This window comes from Anarhichas minor, unplaced genomic scaffold (genome assembly GCF_050575085.1).
Source record: "Anarhichas minor isolate MPS153535 unplaced genomic scaffold, ASM5057508v1 ptg000027l, whole genome shotgun sequence".
Classification (NCBI taxonomy): Eukaryota; Metazoa; Chordata; class Actinopteri; order Perciformes; family Anarhichadidae; genus Anarhichas; species Anarhichas minor.
This window is the reverse complement of record NW_027466473.1, coordinates 3,898,906-3,925,056: the sequence shown is the minus strand read 5'-3', so window position 1 is coordinate 3,925,056 and position 26,151 is coordinate 3,898,906. Positions and strand designations below refer to the sequence as shown.

Sequence of the window (26,151 nt, the reverse complement as noted above, 5' to 3'; positions counted from 1 at the left end):
AACTGAAGCAGCAGTTGTATTGTCTTAGTCAGACTAAGAGTCTACAGCCAACAGTGGTGCTTTGAGCTAAATGCTAGTGTCATCAAGCTAACATGCTCACAACGACAATACTGACCTGCTATTGTGTAGCAGGCATAACGTTTATCTTGTTCATCAACTTAGTGTTGCGTTAGCCCGTTAACAGCTAGTCAGCACTGAACTCAGAGCTATAGCTGATGGGACTCATTAGCTTTGTAGGTATATGGTCCCAAACTAAAGTGATAACAAGCTGGTAGAAAGCATGGAAGAGTAAAGCAGCTCAGCTTTCTGACCTATTGTAGAAGAATCAAAGACTTTCACCCCAATTTTTTATTTCCATTTTGAAAATATACTTTGCGATTTATTTGTTACAAAAGACAAACCGCACATTTTTCAAAGAGAATAGATGACTTTTATTGAACAGCCGACATGTCTGCGGCTGCAGAGGTGTAGCTGTAACTAGAAATGTGTACCCCTTTTTATTTAAAACTAAAAGACTACACTAAAAAACATATAAGCTAAACTACAAGTCCATTAATTTAACAAAAAGGCAGTCATGTGAAAGACGTAATAGCTAATATGACTATACAGTAAGTCAATCATAGCATGACAAAGAACATTCATCCCCATATACTCACAATACCCCCCCATCCCATGAAACCGCAAGAAAATAAGTTTTTACATTGTCCCTATTGTCTTTTGCACATAAAAGACAACATCAGTCCCAATGGTAATACATAACAGAAAATATACAATTGATATGTCCAAACCATTGAAAAACAGAATAAAAACATCTCATATTTACATCAGTTTATAATACAGAACACAACATTACAGCCCGCATTAGCTCAAAGGTCACTCAAGCAAACAGATGGTGGTAGTCGTGGTAGTCATATGGATTTTGTCCCAATCAACGCTCACATCACCAAATATCTCTGGTAATAATGTTTTAAAATGATTTATTCATGATTGAGAATTGATTAAACAATTTTTTGAGAAACACAAATTCCACGTTTACCTGGTCAACGGATTTAATTCAGGAGGAAATAACATGAGACATTTGGTCAGCTGACCTCTGAAGTGATGACGACATGGAAACCCACCAGCCATGTTGTCCCACTGGAGAATGTACACATTTATAACACTGAAAACAAGAACAGGACTCTTTACAGCAATGTTAAAGGTAAGTGGTGAACTACTTTCAAAGAAAATGCTGGCAGTCTTAAGGAAAAAAATGCATACAAAATGAAATTACACACATACATGCATTACTTAGAACTTGCACATGAACAAGTGAATAATGTGTAATTTTGAAAAACTGATGAATTATAGGCCAGATACTTTAGATACAATTTGCCGTTATAACGCCTGGTGTAAGTTGATTAATAGATCGGTTTCCCCATTTGTCCTCCTTCTTCCTTTTGATGACAAAATAACATCCGGTCAGTAGAGCTCTGAAACCAGACGTCCAGCTGTAGCTGTGTGTTTTGTTCAGTGACTGAGCTCTCCATGAGTGTATGTGGCATAACCGTTCTCAGGATACAGACACAGCTCCTCTGTACTGCTGAGCCCATTGTTGAGTTCTGAAAAAGATGACAGGGAGATGATTGATGATGCCATTGACGTCTCTTTAATGAGCACATTTAACACGTTGATATACTTGATTTAGCTGGGAATATTTAGTTGGATTGCATTAAAAGCTTAAACTGCTTATGAGAGTACTGTAAAAGCCTCCATGTGAAGAATTTTTAAAATTTCAGCACCCTTTACAAACCGGGGGGAGTTTTGATCGTGCGATTAATTTGCACATCAATATATTTTTTCTAACTGTTGTTTCTGTCATAAGCCCTATCACATGGAATGTAAATATTAAAACATCAAAGTCATCATGTTGTGCGGAACGGACATAATACAAAACACTACAGTGTACAACAACAGGGAAGCAACCTCCAGTTCAGGAAAGTGAAGCCAAAGCTGAAGTGCCTGAAAGCTGCATTCTCCCTAATGTCCATCAGGGGGCGACTCCTCTGGTTGTATAGAAGTGAGGAATGAGGAAATGACTTTACTTCTAAGTAAACATCGTGCGTCACAGTGACTACGTCCACTTTTTATAAATAGTCACACAGAGGCTCTATAGTCTCAACCAAGACAGACGACAAACGTTATTACTCCTTTCCACCTTGACACAAGGCAGCACAGACCAGATTCACTCCTTCTGTTCTTACCTTTCACAATAAAAGCCCTAGATATACACACAGCTTAACTGTTTACCAGAGGGAACTCAATTTCACTCAGATCATTTTGCAAAAAAGGGAACTTAATAAAATATCTAACAGTAGCTTTAAGCTATACAAGTTTACTTCAGACAGACCACCAGACATGTCATTAACTTCAACGCCTTCATTTCTTTGATTATCGTCACTTGTAAAACCAGCTTCTAGATGCATCGCGGTCAACAACTGGACTGGTGGATCCTGGTGAATTGCGGGATACACTTATGTTTTATAAGAATAGGTGTGGGTATGTGTGTCGTGTTAAACCCATAGACTGTATATAAGAAGTGGGCGTGGTCATCGTGACATCACCCATTGATTTCTGGACTGCCGTTATGAAGCCTCGAGGTCGACATTTTTGCCATCACCATCTTGGAACATGGCCGTCGCCATCTTGGCTTTTTTGCAACCAGAGAACGGAAGTTACCATATCTGGAATGCGGAGGAGTGACGTCGTATACGGCTCTGGTATCGGCAGCGACCTGTCAATCACAGTAAGCCCGCCCTAAAGCATACTCTCATAACTTACTAAATGAACATCATTAAAGAAGACTTGAAACTAGAGATTGAGACCATAAACTCATGTTTACAATGTTTACTGAGGTAATAAATCAAGAGAGAAGTAGAGTCATTTTCTCATAGACTTCTATACAACCAGAGGAGTCGCCCCCTGATGGTCAGTAGAGAGAATGCAGGTTTTAAGACACTTCCACATCGGCAGAACGGTAGGTTGCTGCCTGGTTAAACCGTTAACGATAACCATTATATCAAAAACATTACTGATATACTGATATCATGTTAATTATAAACATATGAGATCATATAAATGATCCAGCACCTCCTAAACAGGATTTTGTACAGTTACAGACTCTCTCTCCAACCGCCCTACACACACACTACACATGAATTTCTCTACAAATCTTCCATAGATGATATGATAATATTATCAGTCAGTTATCCTGACGAGTGAAAATCTGATATCGTGACATCCCAGACAAGTCTGAATGCCCACACAAATAGCTGAGGCTGCAAGTGTGGGTATTTGGACAGACCTCATCTTTGCACTGCTTAACAATGGCTATATTCAATAAACTATAATGTATGTATGTTAAGAACCTTAACGTCTCATGGCTGTATTTCAGACATGTTTTGTTTTGTCCAGTTTCAACCAGAGACATTTGTTTCCAGGTGTGAATGTAGTCAAAGCTGCACCTGAGAATATGAGCTTCTCCTTCATGATGTTGACCTCCCGACTGGACCGACGCGCCACAGCGCTCAGCATGATCTGCTCCGGGTTATAGTTCTGCATCCCTCTCAGCCTCCACCTGTTACAGCACAACCAGATACAAACTTTCACAGGCATGGAGAGGCAACAAGTCCATTAAATCACACAATTCAATAATGATGGTCCCCAGACTGGGCCTTTAAGATACAAATACACATACACTGAATGGGATGCACATTGATAAACAAGAGGAAGGAAATTGGCCTTGGGGCGTCGGGCAGAAAATGCACAAGTAGGACAGACAAGGAGTCAGAAACAAAGGCCGAGGCAGTCGCAGCAGTTACCTGATCATATGATAGCTGACAGATGCCAGGGGGGCAGCAGAGGAGAGGTTGCATGCAGATCAGGCAGAGCACAGGATAAAGTACAAATGTCAAAGGAGAAAGAGAGGACAGAGAGGAAAAGGTCAGATTATAGCGTGGAGGAGAAACGTGGAGACAGTCGGAAGACGAAAGACAGTAGGAGAGAAAGAGCACCAATACTGTGTATAAAGAAAGATTAGAACGAACAGTCAGTGTAGATCACACTCAGAGGCTGGTGTTAACACTGTGCAGTCACAGAATCCCTCTCAACATGTTTCTGATGTGTGGTTGTATGAACTACTTCTCCATAGTCAGTGTAATACTACACTACATGGTGTTTGGAGACACAGACAGGAGCAAAGCATTGTACTGCTGTGGACGTATTTTAGACAGCTACAAAAATTATTGTTAGAAGTGTACACTATTTAAAATATTTCCACCACTTTATCTTGCCTTGTCCTTTTTGACAAGGATCTGAAGCCGTTAGATCTCTGCTCTCTTCAAATTCATAAGACTCCATTGGCAGAAACAATCAGTTCGTTTGTGTTATTGTGGGACTTTGGTAAATTCAAACTAAACCTTTAAAACAGCAAAGTAACACTTGAGTAGTGCGTTTCAAACTCGTATTGAGTATAGCACACATACTCTGCTTCCACACACACTACCCTGTCTGTTTCTCCAAACTCCATCTACTGCAGTAAAACGCAGACTATGGAGAAGTACCTCATAGAACCACACTTCCAAACATCAGAACTATCCCTTTAACACAACACTACAATCAGAGGTGTGCTGCTCCTGTAAACATTTAGATGATATGTGTTCAGAGAAATACTGAAGTTAAAATAGATAATGAGCTATCGTTTCCTAAAGTAGATCAAAATGTTAAATTATAGTAACAACAATACTCAGTCATGAAAAAAGATACTGTATGGTGAAAAAAAACCAAAGGTTCAGTTCACCCAAAAATAATAACACTAAATGTTTGTCCAGGTTTGGTTGTACCCAATACTTCAAACCTGCGGTTCTGTGAACAGGAGCTAGTTTCTAATTTCAAACAAACAGTTCAAATGAAAGCAGCTGACTGTGTTCAGTGAATGATTCAGAATAAAAGTGACAGTGTTTCTAGAAAGACAAGTGGATGTTGAATGTAAAGTTTCAATAGTGTGTGCTCCACAAATGCAATTGCATACATTGTTTTTGGTGAAATCTCAACAAATAAAAGCAAAACTATCTGCATGGGTGTGATACCACTGGAAACATGGTTTGGTTTTCTCTCTTCAATTTCAATTACGTACCATAAAGTAAATATCATGTTAGTGCTTTAAACTAAATGCAACGATGCGTGGAAATAAATATGATGTGTTCTATTTGACAGAGGGGTGTGTTCGGTAGTACGTCTGTGACCCTCAACACGATCGGCTGCACTTACTTCTGAAAACTGAAAATCGCTACGACTACGGCGAAGGAGACCAGATCTGAAGTGATCCAGATGAAGTCGTAAGCGTTCCGACTCTGCAAGAGAAAGAAAAACAGAAGAGCAGGTTCCAGTCAACGCCACCGGAGGTCACCATTAACATGCATGTCATCTGAAGCTGCTAGCACAAGGCCCTGAGTGCAGACAGCTGCATTACAGTTCAGATCTCTGCTCTTGTCTCAGACTCTTTTCCCAGGGTCCTGTTGTTCTCCAACGCCACGCTGAGCTCCCTCATATTTATCTGTGTCCTTGCCCTCGAGTCTTGCTGGGCCCTCGTCAGTCTCTGTCCTCTCTCCTGCTGTCCTCTCGCCTCTCTATGTATGTGTGTGTGTGTGTGTGTCAGATGAGAGACAGGGAGAGGAGAGCTGTTTACCATGAGCCAGATGGGGTAAGGCACCTTTCGGAGGACTTGGGGGGCATCAGAGGACACAGAAGGCACCCCGCTACACCACAGGATGGAGTAGAGCCAGCCCTCATTCACTGGGTAGACAGTCACACTCACATTATTGGCCAGATACTCCCTGGGGAAAGGAAAAAACACATGTCAGCACTGAGAAGAAAAGGTCATCTCCCTTTCAATCCTCTGCTCCTTTCACTGTGTTTTGTGTATCAGAAATTCATGCACTGTGAAACCTACAGTATTTCACCTAAAGATTTTATAAACAGTGTAGAGTCCCTGATGGCCCAGAAAACATATTTGTACCAATCATCTTGTTACCAAAGCTCCATTAGCACCGATTGTCGAAGGCACGAATGTTATTCCGTGTCGCCGTTAAAAGGTTACGTAATCCAGCAGCGGAGATAGTAACAGAGACTGCTGGTGGTCTGTCGCTATGTGCCCCCTATCGAGATGTGCTACTTAGTGGTTCTGCACATAAAGCGCATTAATCACATTATTTGATGAGGGGTACTGGTCTGTCAAAATACACTACCTGAAACCTTCGGGTTAGGGTAAAGGGGCTGGGGCTATGGTAGCATATTTTTTCTACAAGGCAGCATAAATAGCCAAAACACCGGCATAGCCGGACGCTACCTTACACGCCAGCACCTGATGATGGCATGAGTATCTAAAATCATACACCGGGGAGCAATTGTCTGGTTCAGTGTAAAAGAGCAAAACCAGCGTAATGGCAGATCTTCTTGACGGCAGTAATGCAGGATCTCTGTGTAAAACGGGCTTATGAGTAATGGGGTTTAATTTTCTGCCAAAGTTAGAACAGTGTTGGTTCTTCTCACTATGTTTTCATCATGTGGGCGACTGTGGCTCAGTGTTAGGTCGTCCTTCAATCAGAGCATCGGCGGTTCAATCCCCGCCTCCACTAGTCCATCTCGATGTGTCCTTGAGCAAGACACTTAACCCCAAATTGCTCCCGTAGCTGTGCCTACAGTGTATAGGATGTTGTGTGCAGATGGCACCTTGCATGGTAGCCTGTCGTCAGTGTATGAATGGGTGTGAATGGGTGAATGATGACATGCAGTGTTAAAGAGCTTTGAGTGATCGGACTAGAAAAGAGACCATTTTCTCACTTGAGAAAAGGTGATGTTGAACATTTCAATTCACTAATCAGAGTCTAACAATATTTTAATCAAATTCCGGGGATACATTGTGGGGTCGGGTTTTTTTTCTTCTATCTTTTTGACTGTTTTGTTGGATTCATGACAGAAAATTTAGAGAAAAAAAGAACGAGATATTGCCTTTTTTGTTCCACTCATTCTTCTTCCAAACTTATCACCTGCATTACCCACAATGCAACTTGATCTAATGTCACATCTCTTTTGCTTCGGAGATTTGACTTGAAATTCTTCCCATACCTTTTCTACATCCACTCAGCCAGCTGCAGCCCAAGTCAATGGGCCACAGCCACGAAAACACATCACTTGTAGAAGGAACAGGCCATTTGATATTAGTCCAGAAATATGACGGAGTTGCATCAGAGTTATTCTTCAATATTAACATTTTATCAACATTACATTTATGAGAAATAAGTCCAAAGGACAACAATATCCTGTCTTTCTCTTTTTTCAGCAACAAACAAAGCTCCCTCTTATCTCCATCATGGTTAATAAAGCTGATTCTGATCCGAGCACTTCCCCCGTTGCCTAGCGGTACATGCTTGCTCTTACTGCAGGTCTTTGTGGCTGGCCTTGCTGTAGTGGAGGGTTAGGCTCGTTATTCCCCTCTGCCTCATCTCTTCCACTGACAGCTTCTCGTTTGCGGTCTGCAGAAGCCCTCGCACCCTCCCCCTGTCAGTGTCGGGGGTCCACGTCACCTGGCACAAACACATATGACATGGACAGACCCGGGTCAGACAGAATGCAGCGTGTGCCTCATATCCAGAGATGTTGCACTTTTATGGTATTAAAAAAAAGGTGCTACTTGTAGAATTTAAAATATCCAATATTAACATGGCGAATATTTCTGGCCCCGTTTGGCAGTCAAACTTCAGACTACATCTTATAACCCATTCCTAATCGGTGTCTTGGTTGAATAGATGTTTCCTTTGGGCTTTCCATCCTTAAAACAGTTTGCAACCATTTTCAGCTGAAAGAACAGTGCCCTCTGTTTTGTGCCAAAAAGCAATCCTGCAAATGTCCCACAGTAGTAACACACCAAGTATAAATCAGTATACTGTAGGACAATACCAGCTGCCAATCTCAGTGGCAGTCGTTTATGTGCTTAACTCTACAGTACTACAAGCAGCACCTTTAAGCAATCAAAGGATTTTTATGGAGTGACCTACAGTCCTCACCCTCTTCTGGGCAATGCCCGCTTTCTGCACAGCCCACAGTGTGTCCATGAACCAGCTCCGGTAGCGCGGGTGCTCCGGCGGGGGCCGGCGGACGTTAAGCAGTGCAGAGCCGTTGGCCCTGGCCACCAGACGCAGCATTTCCACCAGACTGCAGACCGTCTGGTTGCCTATTCTGCTGCGGTCCCTCGCTGTGAGGCTTCCTACTGTCCAGTAGGGGTCACTCTGGAAGCAGAGGAAAGCAAATGAGAGGCAGACACAGAGATGTAACACTTTTCTGTATGGAATATGTTCTTCGGTATATAATTATATAAATTAAGCATGCAGATTAATTTTATATTTGTATATCTTTTTGAAAAAAAATCATCGGCACACTTCTCTCCAGTACAAACGTTCGGTCGTGTGTGTGTGTGTCTGTCCCCGGCGAGTCGGACACACTTCAGAACCAATCAGCTTAATATTTTTTGTGCTCATTTATGACTGTATACTCAGGGACCTACAGTGAAAAACTATTATTTTATACTGTTGTTGACGGCTGACTCCTCCCTCCTCTGAACCGGCCAATAGGGGACGCAAGTAATCAAAAACCGCTTCAGTAGCATTTCCGGCAATCGGCTATGCTAACAACAAGCCTTCCCTATTCTGTTGCAGGCCACATTTTGGCCTTTGTCCGTAGCACAAAAACTGACAACCATAGAAAAGTTTGGTTTCATTTTGAACCGAAGCATTTGCAGACTGATTCCAAACCCCCTATGTTATGATCCACTAACGTGAGGCACAAAACCAGATGAATGAATCCTTGTCTTGTTATCTTGGGAAGGGAGAGGGAGAAACACCAGGAGGAAAGTTTAATAGTTGTCTTAAGATTTACTGTCATCTTCAGAATCAGCAGAATCATTCCACTGCAAGTTTATACCATAAGCTGAAAATGTTTACAGGCTTCACTATTGTAGAAGCTTAATCAGTTCTATTAACATCAGCACTTTTAACATCTTTTCATTTTAGAACTGTAGGTTTCATTACATTTTGTAGTCACAAAAATTACTTTATGTTCTTGCATCATATCCTAAATGCAATTTCACCAAAATAGTCCTAAAGGACAATGTATTGAATATGGTGAATAATGTGGGCTCATCTAAGGGGGAAATGCATTTGATAGCTGTGATTGAGTCTGCATGAACAAATCAGTGTTAGCTGAACTGGATTCCAGTACCTCCAAAAACCACTGGCCTGCGTTCAGAGAGCGAATCTCAGTCCAGTTGAAGAAAGAGGCATCATCATACTGTCTGACTGGAAAGACCTTACGGACGTCTGTCGTTCGTTTCAATGTGTGGTCCCGCATAAGGAAGGGAACACCGTCCACACTGGAAGAGAGAAAATGGTCAGCAAATGTTGTACTATACAACTTCAGTTATGATTTAGAATATACTTTGGTTAAAATAAATAGAATAATAACCTAACAGCAAAACAGCAGCTCAATAAAAAAAAACATGAAAAAGCAGAAGTGCAATGTGCTGATAACTACTTCACATGGCAATATGTATGTGCATCTCCCTCACTACATGTTAATGTTTCTACCAAACAACCTATATCACAGCTGTGGGAACTATATATGGAACTTCAGTTCATTAAAGATAAATAACCTGGGATTAAAAATGCTATGTGTGGTGAATAACCTGATAGTGACGTCTGCCTCCAGGGAGCTGCTTCCATACTGCAGGGCTCTGTTAAAGGACACCATGGTGTTTTCTGGGGCCAGCTAGAGCAGAGAGGGGAAGTCGGAGAAGGATAAAAGAACATTTAAAAAGGAGCAGTGTGTAGGGATTACTTTCCTCTAGTAGTGAGGGCGCAGATAGCAAACAACATATCTAAAATATATGCATTCTATATATTTTTCAAAGAGAGAATCAGCATTATCAATGGGCTACATTGCTACACCTGCACAGCCAAAATGTAGTAACTATATATAATTATAACATAGAAATGTAGCCTATAATTTCCATGAAAACAACTAACGTTCAATGTAAGTACAAAACAGAGAGAGAAACAAACTAATATTACTAAAAACAAATAGCCAACTAAAGGAAGAGAGCTACAGCCTACCAAGGGAAAGCTAGCTGATGAGACAGCCACAGCTAGCCTTAGCTTAACTAAAACTATAGTTCTCTAGTTGTTTTGTGTAATTGAAAAATATGATTTTGATGAACCAACATCTTCGTTAGTTTATTTGTTATTCAACATGACTAATCCTATCATAATGGAGAAAAATAACTAGCTAAACTCTTGCTAAAGGTAACTAGCTTAGCAGAGTAGCAGTAGCTGACATCTCAGCTACTGAATCCAGAGGTTAGGTTACAGTTAAGCCAACTTTAAATCACACATTAAGTATGAAATTGTGAATTACTTTATGATATTGACAGTAGAAACAGATCGATACCAGCAAAACAGATTTCATACTGTGAAATGGGAACTGTAAAAAATCCAAAGTAGGTTCAGTGTCTTCAACAAACAAAAGAAATAACATGAAATATTTTTTAATTTTAATTTATAATAATTTTTAAAATATGCAGCATTTAGCTGAAAATCTGAATAAATCAGATAGAACTGTGTATCCATACAGCTGAGGTACATTGCAGAGCGGTGAGAGCCAGGTGTTTTTTGTGATTTGTGTGTACATACTGTATGTGTGTGACAGCTCTGTACATTTGTTTACAGCTAGTCATGTCAAACAGTATTTGCTTGTCCAGCTGTGAAATGACAGTTCAGTGTGGGGTTGCCTCTCATGTACTGTAGCTGGATACCACTCTGCTGTGTGAAATATTAGTCCAGAGACATGCACACGTTCAGTCTATGTACTAATGAAGATAAAAACAATATCCAGTGATCCATGAGTAGAATGGTGCATCTATTAAAAAGGCGATACCTGACAGGCGTCTGCAGTGACATGTTCTCTCACAGAACAAGAGCACAGACTCACCATCGGAGCTCCCCTTCGACCAATGATCTCTGGTCGCGGTCTGAGGCTGTGCCGGTCCATGATGCAGGGGCAGGTGAATGTGAGCGGAGCCAAATACACAGCCAGGAGGATGACCATGTAGATCAGCAACATCATCACCTGGAAATCTAAGAGGGAGGATTGAGGGGGTTTGAAACGTCATTCTAGAAAGGGTGAAGGCCTTCCTCAAAAATATTAAATCGTGTAAAAAAAGATCTTCACCAGTGCTCGTAACCTGTATCAGTGTTGTAGTAAAGACCATCTAAACGGAGACCAAGTCATGACCAAGACCAGAGTGTATCAAAACCGAGACGAATGAAGACCAAGACCCGACCAGTGTGAGTCATTACATGACATCATAACCATTATTCAGATCAAATGTAGAAAATGCAAACCATATAGGCACTCCTTGTACTTATCTGAAAGATTCACATTACCATAAAAACAGTCAGAAAAAAAGATGATTATTTTTCTTTCACCGCCATTTTTACAGTATAAACATAGCACAAAAAGTAAGGAAATTTGTTTGGTAGATTATTTCTTTGTTGTAACAATACTTCTTGGCAATGAATGTTATACCGTTGGAAAGCCTGTTTATGTCCCTTTTAAACGGTGCCACATTTGTAAGGAACATGCATTTGTGGGATGAGCAGCAGAGCTGAGTATGTGGGTTGCTCCCATGAAACATTTGCCAAATCTTCTCTGCCAATGCCAAGAGAGCGGTTTATCAGAGACTACCTCCAGAATGTGGGAGTGGAGAGGATGGAATGGCCTGCCAGCAGTCCTGACCTCAACCCCATTGAACACTTGTGGGATCACTTGGCGTGCTGTTCGTGCCAGAGTGACCAACACAGCCACGTTGGCTGACTTGCGACAAATGCTTTTTGAAGAATGGGATGCCATCCCACAGCAGTGTGTGAGCAGGCTGGTTACCAGCATGAGGAGGAGGAGCCAGGCTGTTGTGGCTGTGTATGGTTCTTCCACACGCTACTGAGGCTCCTGTTTGTTAAATGAATAAATTGTTAAATTGCCAATAAGTCTTGTTTCTTCAGACTTCAATCATCCAATCCACCAAACAACACCAAACAAGAGTCAATGGCAGAATAAGCTGTTTGGCATTGGCAGAGAAGATTTGGCAAATTTTTCATTTAAAAAGGGAAATAAACAGGCTTTCTAACGGTATAAGATTTATTGCACAAGAATATATATCATATATATATATATATAACAAAGAAATAATCTACCAAACACAACTTTCCTTACTTTTTGTGCTATGTTTATATATGTGTGTATGTATACATGTAGCATGAGAAATGTCTTGATAAAATGATCAAAAGGCACTGCAGAGGTGGATGTGTGGGGATTGTCTTTTGTTTTCTATAAGCAATCACAGTATTGATGGTAACAAATGAATCAAGCAATGCAGTTGTAATGCAGTTTGGTGATATGCCAGTTGTGTTCTTGACCCATCTTGAAAAAAAATACAGAATCCTCTTTGTCCGAGACCAAGACGAGACCGAGTAAAAATACGGTCCATTCCAAGACAAGACCTTCGAGTACTACAACACTGCCCTCTATAAGCCAAAGAAATCAAAAGCCGGAGTCTGCCCGGCTGATGACATGGACCTTTACTTGAAATACAAGTCAACACTTACTGGATCTCTCTCTGCGGACCACATATCCAGCTACCAACCAGCTGATAGCTGTGACTGTCACCAGGGCTCCAATGTGCAGGAAAGGTGCTGTGGACTGGTATCAAAACACAAATAGAGAACACTGCTGTTAATTGGTGGTCACATATTAGAGAGAGTACAGCAGAGTACAACTTTGAGGACATGTAGATAATAAACACATATGTCAGAAATAGCTTCTAGAGCGATGATCAGAGCTCTTTCTTTGTTGTGTTTTGATCATGTATGTTGTTGGTGAGGTTAATTCACTTCCGGTGATTAAATAGCAATTTTCAGGCTGGAAACGTCATCACAGCAAATACACCACGCAGTAGTCTTTCAGTATTCAAGAGCCGAAGTTTAGTTTCTGCAAGGCGTCCGTTTGGACAGAGAGATTTTGGTAACGTAACAAACTGATCATACATCTGTCTGTTAAATAAACTACATCCAGCAGCTGGTTACCTTGGCTTAGCATTTAAAAAAAAAAAAAGAAGGGGGTAAACAGCTAGCCTGGTTCTGAATGAAGGAACAGAGAAAAGTCTGCCAACCAACCCCAGAAAAGCTCATTACGCTGTGCTTTTACAAGGTGCCATGCGCCAGCACTACTTCTTGGCGGAGAGCAGTGACTTCACTTCTCTATGCTAAGCTAAGCCAACTGGTTTATTCGGTCGGTTTATTATTAATAGACAGACATGAGAGTGGTATCAAACTTCTCATCTAACTTCTGGCAACAACACAAAAAAGTGTGTTTTCCCAAAAGTATTCCTTTAAGTTTGTGAGAAAAAAAACAGACAAGTTTGCATGGTAGGTAACAATGATGAGTAAAACTGTGACGAATGAAACAAAACCTAATATCATCCAAATAATTACAAGTGCTGACATTTTGACTCTTTTTTTGGTACTATTTTGGAACAAAAATTCCCCACTGTCCCGCTTTAAATCCTTCAAAGGATTCATTGATGTTGCTTTATGGAAACTGCGGTCATGTTTATTACACCTCCCTTTAACTCTCACTATTACACTGTTTATATTGTATGTCATTTTAGCGAAAAAGTGGAGAAGTTAACAGGTAAAAGACAACAACAAAAACAAAACAGTTATTGCACAGTCATGTCCTTCTGATTGTGGACCAACCTGCAGTGAAAGCAGCAGGATGTCCCACTCATCTCCCCAAATGTCATCGACGGAGATGACGCCGGAGATAGTGGTGAGCAACGTAGCCAACACTCCAATCTGTGGAGACGATGATGGGGTCAGATTTTGTTTTATTTCAGAAGACGGTGTGGAGCAAATACATGAAGAAATGTGAGGTGTAAACCACAGCACCTTGTGAACCCAGTAGAGGTTCAGCTGCTGGCCCAAGGATATATGGAAAAGTGCTAAAATCTGAAAGAGAAGCCGCATTCAGTCAGTTTTATCATAACTGAGCAATAAGCAAGTTTGCTAACATCTAGGGGTGTAACGCTACCAATAAGAATGTGATGTAGCTGAATCCCACGGTGGTGGATGCGAGGATGGGGATCGTCTCGTCCCTCCATTCTCCAGAGCGGTTGTATACCAACCTGTAGTGAACAGGTGAGGTTTGACTGATCAATGCAGATTGTAAAAAGGAATTATTGTCAAAAAGGAGAACTTTGCCTTGACTTTGCAGCCTGGAACCCAGTAAACAATGGTATTAGTTCTCCTTACAGTTTGCCCTGCTGCCATAAGGTCAGCCCCCTGCTGTCCACAACATCATCTGAACTAGTTTCATCCTCATCAAATACGCTGAGCACAAACAGCTTATAGCCACATAGCGGGATAACTGACTCACCAGTTGAACTCGTTGAAATCATTTTGAGCCACCAACCAAAAGTAGGCCCAAAAGAGAAGCAGGAGGAAAGAACTGCACAAGATGACGAACCATGTACACTCCCACTGTGAAGAAAAGCACAAGCTACAGTTATCTCATACATAGACTACGCACCACGCACTCAGCAACAAACAGCCAGCACACTAACAACAGTTAACATTCAACACGCCTGCGTTCATGCTCGGAGCTCGAGGCTCACCCTACGGCGCCAAGTGAGAGTATAAACTAAGCTTTATTGGTCACTACAAGGACACTACAAGGACCTCAAATGAAACGGTCAAGTGATCAAGTGTTAATACATAAATATAGCTTGAGGCAGCTTAAACTGTCATGAAGTAGAAGCAGAGGTTCAGAGTACTGATGATGTCTAAGAGAACCAAAAGAAGTCCCCACTAATAAAGGACTGTCCTGAATGACTAAATCAGCCACACATCACTGTGTTGCTGTGTAAACAGACAGCATTTCAGTGCATGAATGCTAACCTCTCTGCTTCAGTGCTAGCACTGTGTGTGTGTGCGACTACATGAATCTCTGTAAATGGAGACAGAGAGGGGAAAGGGGCAGCTGTGCTCTTGTATTTTTTGCTTTTGGTCAGCACAGTCAGTAAATGGACTAATTTACGGCAGAGCCACTGGCTCTTTGTGATAAAGACGACATCCAGCAGCAGTGGCTGCCCTAAAATATATATATATATATTGGGATGACATCAACTTCCAATGGATTAGTCTTGGAAACAACCTTTCATCTCTTATAAGTGTTATCATTTCTAAAATATCTAACAAATTGCTAAAGTGAAGCTCAAATAAAAGAAGCTACAAATGCATTAGATACTTTACAAATATAAAAGAAAGATATTTTGACAAATATAATAATGAGTTTTGACTGTTTAACATTGCCCTACATCTTGTTATGATCAACACATTTCTAAATCGACAGGCTTTTATTACTTTTAAGGGTACAAAAGGAGCCCCTCATGCCATAATCAAAATGACTGAATGCATGTTGCACGTTGGGTCACTGTTTAGTGTTGCCTTTCACAAAGCCCGACTTATTTTCCGGCCTTCAAAACCACAAAATGGAAAACAGCTCATTTATTCCTGAGGTGCGATCAGGTTTCAGCGCAGTGTCAGCAAGATTGTGTGCATTATCTTACTGTACATTATGTACAGTAAGATAATGGCTACACTCAATCTACTTTCCTTACATAAATCTACAAGATCCCTGCATATGTGTAGCATAGGTGGAAATAGAGATAAGAATCTGTTTTGACGTAAACGTATCATAGATGTATACACAATCTCTGTTACCATATTTGACCATGTTTCTTGATCTTATTACAACCTAGAGGACTGCAACTTACATTTCCTTCCTGAAGCGGTAGACATTTCTGTTTCAACTCTCCAGAGGTGTGGTGACTGAGTTGTAAGCCAGGTTACAACAAAAACAGCACTAGCATTTAGCAGATGCACTGTAAACACTGTGGCTAAAGCACCTATGGTCATCTTAATAACCACACTTCCATGCCTATAACAGCCCAAGTGTAATAAGCAGTTGAGGGATGACACTGTTTCTTTGTCTAGTTTCTGTGTAAAGTCTGAATCACTTTAGGAGTAATCTCTATACACAGATATCTGCATATGAATGCAGAATCTGGAGTCAACGTGTCAAGATCTTGGTATCGGAAGCGTTCCATGGTTTCCGTTTGTAGTCTGAGTGGTATCGACCAACCACGCTGAAGCAAGATTTGGTGGCATGCAGGTAAATAGTCCGCGTGGAGAGCCAAAGAGGCGTAAAGCATTGGCCCAAATGTAATCCGGGAACCCATTGGTTATTAGCTTGGCTAATTGGCTACACAAAATACAGTCATGGACATTGTGTCTCAACTCCAACTCCATTCACGTGTCTCCATTTGCAGATAGGACTGGAATGAGTCTTGGCTCTGGCTACACTGAAACACCCAAAATATTGGCCATTGCCACCAGAGGCTAAATCAATGGGAGACCAATAGCTGATGGGTTCTGAGTTAAGGCTCAGAATGATCGGGGGCGTGCAATGTGTAATATTTAAGACCTTTGGCTTCTTTTGGTCAATGGAATGGGTTTAGTAGAAAAACACGTTGACCATTCTCAAAGTAAGGTATCGAAATAAGTATTGGTACTAAAATAGCCTACCCTAACAGTAACCAGCTTTAATCAAAGATCCATCAGCAGTACAATATCTACAGTGATACAGAAAGGTTGTGACAGTAAAAGAAAGAACCGTATTAGTATACCAAGCAAATCATATTTGAACCTTTATATATCATCATGATATCCATACGTAATGATCACGTCTTACCCTAGAGCTGTCGTCTTGGGAGCGCTGGTAGCGTTTCCAGCGGCAACCATAGATCCCAGTGACAAAGGATACAAAGACCTGTTTCTCATAGACCTGCAAGGGTTGGTGTTTCACCATGCTCCTTCAGCCTCAACGCACCACCAGTCCGTTAACATCCCACACAGGACCGGGAACCCTGGAGAAGATCAGAGGGTTACTAAACAGAACACGCTTTCAAATCATTAGCTCAGTCTTTGTGCGTACAATGACATCTTCCATCAACAGGCCATGTCACGTCATGTTGCTGTGGCATATTTTCACAAAACACTGTGAACATGTTGACGGTCCTGGATCTTGTTGGGAGTAACAACACCTGCTGGAGGAAGTCAACACACTTTTCAGTAGCGAGTCATGTCTGGGACTGACATAATAATATGGTATATGGTTCACAGTCACTGAGTCAACCTTTAACATCGTATTTATGACTGGAAATAGGCATCGGTAGGTAGGCAGCATCTATCTATGGGTATGACTTAATCCTTTCACAAGAAGAGCATCAGTAAAAGGGAAAGAGTAAGATGGAGTCATCGTGTTGCCCTCAAACTCAATTCTGCCTCAGAGAGAAGCTTGTTGCCTTGGTGGCATGTAAAAATGTCTTGGCACAGGTCTTGTTGTTTTCATGGCTCTCTGGAAGACACGGTGCTGTGCCGTGTCTTCTTTTTTTCCGGCAGCCTTATTAGTCTTTTTTTACTTTTCTTTTTTAAGATCATTTCAGAAGCTTATGGAATTGCATAAAATTAGATCATGTAACCTACAGTACGGGTTATTTGTATCAAGTCTAAAAATAAAGCTGGACACTGGGAACAAGCTGCCAGTCTGAGCAAGCATGTGTGCAATCAGGGCCTTTCTGTTTATAAAGCCTCAGTGACCTGGGTGAGTGATACTTTGACTTTCAAAGTATCACTGTTTTTTTTGTTTGTTAGATTTTTTTGCAGCATTTTAAACCCTTCTGACTTTTCCTCTATAGTGCCTACATGACATTGACACATTTGGTTCTAATTTCAATACAGTATCTTGACAACTATAGGATGGAATGCCATGCAATTTCCTACACATACATTAGTACCAGCTTCAAGCTAACATTTCAATCTGTCCAATACTTAGTAAATACTGTAATGGGAAATTATGTTATAGTATAGATCGTAATACAGATATCTTGACCACGTATATAAGTTAGGTTATGTTATAGTATTATGTGTAATGTTTAAAGACTACTCGATGTGAGGAAGTCAGGAGATGATTTTAATTAGTTTAGTATCCAGGTGTCTTGTTATCTGTTATCTTGTACACTGTTTCTTTGTTGGTAAGACGGAGACACAGAGAGACCTTGACTAACAGACATCCTTTGTCTGAAATACTTTTACTCCCCTTATGACGCATTATCTGAAGTTGTAAAGGCGTGAACTTTTGTATGCATAAATGATGTTGAATATTGCACTTCGAGGAAGGTTTCACGCAGTCTACTGAATACGTGGTTGCTGTGCTTTCTTCCCTCTTGCGCAAGAGAATAAACAGAAAAAGACAACTTCGAATCTTCTGATGACTTCATTATTGATTTGAGAACATAAACTCTCTCCTCCCGATTAACCTAGAAATTTTCCACCACAATACCCATCAATGTTTTGTAAATGCTAGCATGCTAACAAGCTTCAGGAGCTTGTTAGCATGACTAAGACTGGTGACTGGAGGTGCAGCTGTTGGTGTACACACCAACAGCTGCAACTCCAGTCACCAGTCTGTCAAGCTCCTGAAGTTTGCGGATGACACCACCCTCATTGGACTCATCTCTGGTGGGGATGAGTCCGCCTACAGGTGGGAGACCTGGTGCGGTCTGAACAACCTAGAGCTCAACGCTCTAAAGACAGTGAAGATGGTTGTGGATTTCCGGAAGAACGCAGCCATACCTGCCCCCATCACCCTGTGTGACTCCCCCGTCGACGCTGTGGAGTCCTTCCGCTTCCTGGGCTCCATTATAACCCAGGACCTCAAGTGGGAGCTTAACATCAGCTCCATCACCAAGAAGTCTCAGCAGAGGATGTACTTCCTGAGGCAGCTGAAGAAATTCAACCTGCCAAAGACAATGATGGTGCACTTCAACAGTGCCATCATTGAGTCCATCCTCTGCTCCTCCATCACCGTCTGGTATGCTGCAGCCACTGCCAAGGACAAGGGCAGGCTGCAGCGCATCATTCGCTCTGCCGAGAGGGTGATTGGGTGCAATCTGCTGTCCCTCCAAGACTTGTTCACTTCAAGGACCCTGAAGTGAGCAAGAAAGATTGTAGCCGACCCCTCTCACCCTGGAAATAAACTGTTCGAGCCCCTTCCATCTGGCAGGAGGCTGCGGTCCATCAGGACCACGACCTCACTCCACATGAACAGTTTCTTCCCATCCGCAGTCGGGCTCATTAACAGAGCCCGGGTCCCCCACTGACTCTGTCACCCCCAGATTTCCTACCGGTCACTCCCCTGCACATCCCTTCTAGGTTTCTTATTTAAATACACTCAACACTTTTACATTACACTTACCTCTCACTTGTTTATAGTCCTGTTATCTGTTCGTTTGTGCACTTTATTTCATATTTTACTTTATTTTATATTTTACTGTAAATTTTAATGTGTTTCTACTTTTTGTACCGTGTTGATTATTTAATGGTATGCACCACCCGTCATGTTAAATTCCTTGTATGTGCAACATACCTTGGCAATAAACGGTTCTGATTCTGAGCTCAATTAAGATAGTTAACCTGGTAAATATAACCTAGATATCAGTGTGTAAGCATTGCCACAACAAGCATGTTAGCATGCTGTTAGTAGTTGCTATGCCCAAGTGGTGCCATACCATTGTTTCGAAGGCCCATTATACCAAAATCCCAATAGTCCAAAAAAAGGTCCCATTGGACTGAAAGTCCACAAACATGGCACATGGCTAATTATTAGCAGAATGACGTCATCGGACCTTACCCGGCTGCAATATTTTGTTCGTGGTCGTGTCATTGCAATGACACGACCCACCCTACTCTGTCTCTGAGTGGTCTTACCGTAAACCTGACTAATCTCACGTCTCATGCCTAAACCTAACAAATATAGGCAACAAGTAGGAAAATGCAGAGTGGTGAGTCATGCCTTCACCAGTAGGACAAAAAAAAACAAAAAAACGGTAAGGTCCGATGATGTCATTCTGCATAATAATTAGCCATGTGCTTCTGTTTGAGATTGTTATTTCTGCAATGGGCCTTTGGCACAATGGGCGTTTTTGGATAACGGGCTGCAGTTTGGTACAGTTTTGAAACATTGAATACATAAAATGACCAAATGACAATATAAATTGAGGCCACAAGGGATTAAATTCCTGACAAATCAAGCTACTTCCTAAAATTAATACAAAAATCCTGTAAATCCCATATTGCCACAACATTGCCCACAACGATATACATAAAGTTGATGAATAATTAGCCATGAGCTTCTCTTGTTGCATTTTCAGAGCAATGGGCCTTTGGAAAAAGGGGCGCTTGTTTTGGAGATAACGGGTTGTTGAACAATGGGACATTTTTAGAACTATTGGGGTATCGGAACGGCCGTCGGAACAATGGGTCTTCCTTTCCCAAGTGCAGCCTCACAGAGCTGCTGGCATGGCTGTAGACTTTTAGTCTTGTTAAGTCTTAATTTAGTGAATTATATTTATTGTTGGGTTACATGGCTGACTGACAATACTGCAGAGGAGGCTAAGCAAAGATACTTGATGGTCGTTAAGCCAAATTGCCACCACACCGTGCACATCAGAAAGCCTGCCTAGCCTCGTTACCGAGCGGTGCCATGACCGTCAGCGCCTGGACTCAGTCTGGACACTTTCCAAGCTTCCAAGGCCTCCTCATTCGTTTCAATGAGATCGCTGCTTTGATATATCACAGGTGACTGCAGAGGGCCCAGTGGGGAAATTGATCATCACACTACTTATGAAAACAGAGCCATTTGGTGCCGAGGGTCCCAATGCATGTCACACCATGAGCATGGATAACACGAGGACAAGGTTTTCTTGACAGAAAACAAATTTGAGGTGAAGACTCGATGTCTAACATTTTATTGTGTATCGTTTTTGATAAAAGGCGGCAATGACTAGCAATGTCCCAGTCAGATAGAGGCAGATAAGGGCGCGTTTCCTGGTCAACAGTCCTGAACAAAACAAACTGCTCCTTTGTCCTTATCGCTGAGCACAGAAATCACTACATGACAGGGGGACCGGGCTGAATCTGGGTCTGGCTGTGTCTGTGTACAGCTAACACTCTGTTGTCACTTTCCATTTTCAGAGATTCAAAAAGGCAAATAGTGAAACAAACCTGATGCACAAGCAGATTTTTCGGAAAATAACATCATTCGTAAATTGAAGATGTAGAAGTGCATGAAATATTAGATACAGGTTCCAATTAGCAAGCTGGGCTTTGTCCTTCATACAGTGTATTCTATTAACGTTCTCAAATGAAATATTTAGTAGCGTTACTGTTAGTATTAATGGATTGTTTAAGAACTGAAAATGACTATTCTGACCAATATTTGACCATTATTCTCTCTCCTGTTGGTCGGTGTTGAGGCTTGAGGGCTAGAGTTGGACACTGTGCCAGCAAATCTTACAGAAAAACATCCAATCGTCTTTAGAGAAAATACAATGTCTTTTTAGAATGTGTACTTGTACTACTCTCTAAACTGCCTCTTTTTACTGTCGGACAGAAACTGCTAAAATACAAATAGTGCTTTAAAACATTTCAAAGAATAAGATCTATTCCACCTGGCTCAGTACCTATGCACTCCATTAAAACTACAGTACAATTTGGTATTGTGTGTCTCATGCTGTATAGTATTTGAGCTGTAGTTCTTTTTCAGGTGTTCTCAGAGGATAAGTGTGACCTTTTATGTAGGATTCAGTGCCAACCTTCATCTATGCAACAATCTTCAAGGAGGGGAAACTGTCATCCTTCACTGTTGACTGGTTATTATATGAGAGCTCACGGCCTGAGGGAGCCTTCTCCCAGATTCAGAGGAGTTGGCAGATTCCCAGCATTCACTTCCGGACCCCATCCTCAAAACAAGGGCTAACTGGAGCTGAAATCACCGGGGCCGTATTCCAGCCAGGTCGGCCTATTGTGTCATTGTGTCTTTTTTAGCATGGTGCTATCGTGATCATCAGGTAAACTAGGCCCAGTCGGGGTTGAGACACTTCACTCCTCTATTGCTGGGTGATTTCAAGCTTCTGTACAGAGATAGATAGCTGAACATAACTCCACATAAATGATGTCTGGTACAGGATGCAATTATGAAAAGCTTGGCTTCCCATATTCACCTTTCTTTCCCAGTGGGTAAACACTGGACTAACGGGAATAAAGCTGATTTGGTCCCTAATGTGGATTACAGGGAAAGGAAGTACAGCTTGCTGTCTGGCATCAGGGTTAATGCCATGATAGGTTGATGGTTTTGATTAGGGCAGGGGAGTATATTGATATTGTGATATGAAACAGCACCAATGGTAAACCCTACAACGTTGTCACAGGTATTTGGTCAAAAATATTGTGATATCTTATTCTCTCCATATCGCCCCCGCCCTGGTTTCGATGGAGCGAAGCTGTGCAAAGAACAAAGGCAAAGCTCACTGCAGCGCAAAATATCATAAAGAGATCCAGGACTTCCATGAAAGATATGTGTGCAGCATGAACTAGCTTGCCTTTGAAGGGATGTCTTCAACACAAGTTCTACTTACAGTGTAAAGAGATATTCATTTTTACTTGTGTTTTCTGTTGTTTCTTTGAGCCTATGTTCTGTGTACAGTATGGCTCTCATTCAGCTGGCTCCAGACCAGTTCCCTCTCATGAACCTGCCTGAGAGGACTTTAGTACTCTCCTCACCTCCCTGTCAAGTGACCTGGTTACTGTCAGCACGCCTCCAAGGCCCCTCGCTGCGTCAAAGTTGTTGGTGGCAGTTCGATTCATGTGCTCATTGAATGATAATGCAATATAATCCGCTAAGTCTCAGCCGACCAATTGCCGCAGAGCCTCTGCCATATGCGTCTATTATTAACCTTTTTATCTCGGTCACTGTCGCCTCATCCCAGGCTTCCATCGTTCACTCACTTCATGAATTGTATATATGCATGCATTAATAGTATCCTTAATATTTCAGTGGATTTTGCCAAAAATAGACTTTCCATTAGTGCCACGCGTTCATTACTCGGGGGGGGGGGGGGGAGACAAGGCTGCTGTTGAGTGTATACCAGTACATGCTGGTGAACCTGCATCCATCAAGTCATCAGACGACACGGGCCTCAGCTTGTTAAAGCTTGGTTCGTCGGCCGGGCAACACCTGAAGTTCTGAAGCGACCTGATTTATCGAAGGTGATATCGGTCTGACACATGCAGCGAGTGGCGCCGCAGGAAGGCCGGGGGACAGATAGGGAGGGGAATTCAGATACGTCTTCTCCTAATCAGATTCAGGGAGGACAAAAAGGACAGACCAATGGGATTAAAGCTTGATTAATTTGCTTTGCGAAAGATGCTGACATCACCACTTGGTTGTCGACGACTTTAAGAAACCCACGACAGGTCGATAACTTAACATAAACACTCAGTCAACTACCTATATGGGGACAACGGATGAGTTTCAGTAAAGCACCTCTATCTACCTCATTAGTCCAGTGTTTACCATGCCAGAAAAATTATTCTCATGATCCAAAAGTTGTATGCATGATGGGGAATGGATGAAGATCAAAATAATCCAGTTCAGTATGTGTTCATGTAACCATTTCTTGTTACAAGGCAAGACAGTAACGCCATGTCATCCTGAAGACACCTTTAGTGACAGGAGGTTTGCCAGCTGTCTGTCTGTCTGTGGACAGTTTTTGACACCAAGACAGCGTCACAACCGTTTAAGATGTCCCAAAACTTTACAGGTGTGTAGTTGAGATCAAAATGAAGGCAGAGTGTGGATGGGTGTGGTCCGAGCAACAACGCCGGACACACACACACTTTAGCCCCTGGCCCAGGTTGGAGTCTGGCCTGGTCTCTAGTTTACTGTGTGCTTCCAAACATTGACTTTGCTCGTGCGTCTACCAAACGCTCAGCTCTGCAGCAGGTGTCACCGAAGCTGCTCAGCAACCAGCAACAGCTTCACAACTATGGACCAACCATTTACACATCTTTCATATCCATCACACTCACGTGCCATGTCATAAAAAATAGAAATAACGTATGAATGCATTTAGTCACGTATGTATTTGAGGACAGATCCCTCAGCTGATCACTACACACACGACAGAGACAAGTGGCAGTAACTCAGATCATAGAAGGAGAAAGTGCACAAACACCAACTTTACCTTTCTATCCCGGACAGTGTCGGAAACGTGACAAGCGCTTGGTTAATCGGTTATCTCCGGGGACGTTGACATAATGTCCTCTCTTCACAGAAGTCTGTGGAGTGACTTTGAGCGGCGGCACTCATCAGCCTCCGGTCCAGCCCGACGGAGAACGGTGGCTTTAACGGGTTAACTAGTTAATGTTTGAATGACTCATAGAAGATAGTTTCTTCTGGAGTTAAGATGTACCTTCGGTGGTCACAGAGGACTTCAGATGGCTGTAATCCCGGCAGACACGGTGTGGGTGGAGCTGTGGCGCACACTGTAAAAAATACTTCAGCCAAGCAAGTTTATCGAGCGGCCACGGGACCACATCCTGGCTTCTACCGGGGACTTCTTACAGCGTGCAGGACGACTCTGTCGCAGGTAAAAGGGCCGGGGCAGCTAATGACAGTCCCATTATATATATAAACACGTTTCAGTCTGTATTTTCTAATAATTAACAGTAAATTAAAAGTAAAATGAATAAAAGTTGTAACTAATAGCTCATTATTTTTATTAGATGCATCGGTGAAAACTAAAAGCCTGCGTGTGTGGTTTGCTAAACACCACCTCACTCAATTATATGTGACTTTTACCCAGAATGCACGGTGTCAATATTATTTATTTTATATTTAATAATTGTTATTTTATTGTTCTTATATGTTTTTTTTCTCTCTCTATTGTTTTTTGCTATTCTTCTGTTCTTAATCTTTATTGAAACTCTGGCACAATAATTTCCTTCGGGATTAATAAAGTTCTATCTTATGTTATCTTTACTGTTTGATACAGTTGAGAAGAATACAGTATGTTTATGATTAACACTGTTTATTTGGTGGTTGTGTGTGACGTTGTGTGGGGAAATTAGCATTAGTAGAAGAGTTGATGTAGTTTTGAATAAAGTGTTTGCTTTTGCAAGAGATTTGATCTGTTTTTGTGTGTAGAGTTTCAACAAAGGGGCCCTATAGTTCCAGAAACTGTGCTTCAGCAGTTGCTAAAAAAACCAGAAAGGACAGACACCAACCACGTTTTCACAATCAACCCAAACTTTATTTATTCCTCTAGGTGATTTATAAAGTATTATTATTTATTAATAATTTACATCTTAAGTTCCAATGCATACATCTTTTATAAAGGGTACAATATTTTTTTATAATTTCTGTTTTGCTGTTGAAGCTTTTCAATTTAATATTATTTCGTTTCAAATTTCAAAGTTGCAAATGTCCTTTTTAACACTTCCTCATTTGCTTCAGGAACTCTGTGGAAACAAGAAAGACTTCCTGCCTAACGAGGGGAGTCCTTATATGAAACACTATATGTGAACGGATCTATTTATTATTATATTTAGTTTAGTATTTTCAAAAGATTTTAAGACTCACTTCCTGATGAAATGCACAGTTAATGTTTGCAGTCTGAGGAATCATTATTTTAAACATTCGAAGCATCGGACGTCAGTTTGTGTCCTTTCTGCAGACGCTGATAATAATCATTATCATTATTACAGATAATAAAATTGCAGACGTAGAGGACAGCTGAAATGGAGGAGAAAGATGGAGAGAGGAGGAGGAGGGGAGAAGAGACATGGGAAGTTAAATGGGGGGAGTTGAGGTTTGTACCTCTTCCTGCCTTTTCTGTCCCATTTTGGACATCACGCGTCATGTGCTGGAGTTGAGAGGTGTTTTAAGGGTGAAATCAAATGTGTTGCCAGTTTGAAGTGTGGAGATGTCAGGAGGGAGAGGTCAAAGAGGGATACGAGAGAAATGATGTAATTAAACTTCTCTGCAGGG

The 26,151-nt window shown here is 41.6% G+C and overlaps 1 protein-coding gene across 1 annotated transcript; it reads right to left on the bottom strand.

Moving 5' to 3' along the window:
- Nucleotides 1-1,509: 1,509 nt before the first annotated feature.
- On the bottom strand, nucleotides 1,510-17,070 carry gdpd5a (glycerophosphodiester phosphodiesterase domain containing 5a). The gene is made up of 16 exons (XM_076102353.1): nucleotides 16,954-17,070; nucleotides 14,578-14,681; nucleotides 14,233-14,326; nucleotides 14,091-14,150; nucleotides 13,899-13,997; nucleotides 12,750-12,843; nucleotides 11,077-11,222; nucleotides 9,776-9,858; nucleotides 9,313-9,463; nucleotides 8,094-8,324; nucleotides 7,477-7,622; nucleotides 5,726-5,873; nucleotides 5,308-5,390; nucleotides 3,861-3,875; nucleotides 3,504-3,616; nucleotides 1,510-1,601 (listed from the first exon to the last, which is right to left on the bottom strand). The coding sequence occupies exons 1-16, from the start codon at nucleotides 17,068-17,070 to the stop codon at nucleotides 1,510-1,512; spliced, it is 1,776 nt and encodes a 591-aa protein (XP_075958468.1).
- Between the last annotated feature and the right edge of the window lie 9,081 nt (nucleotides 17,071-26,151).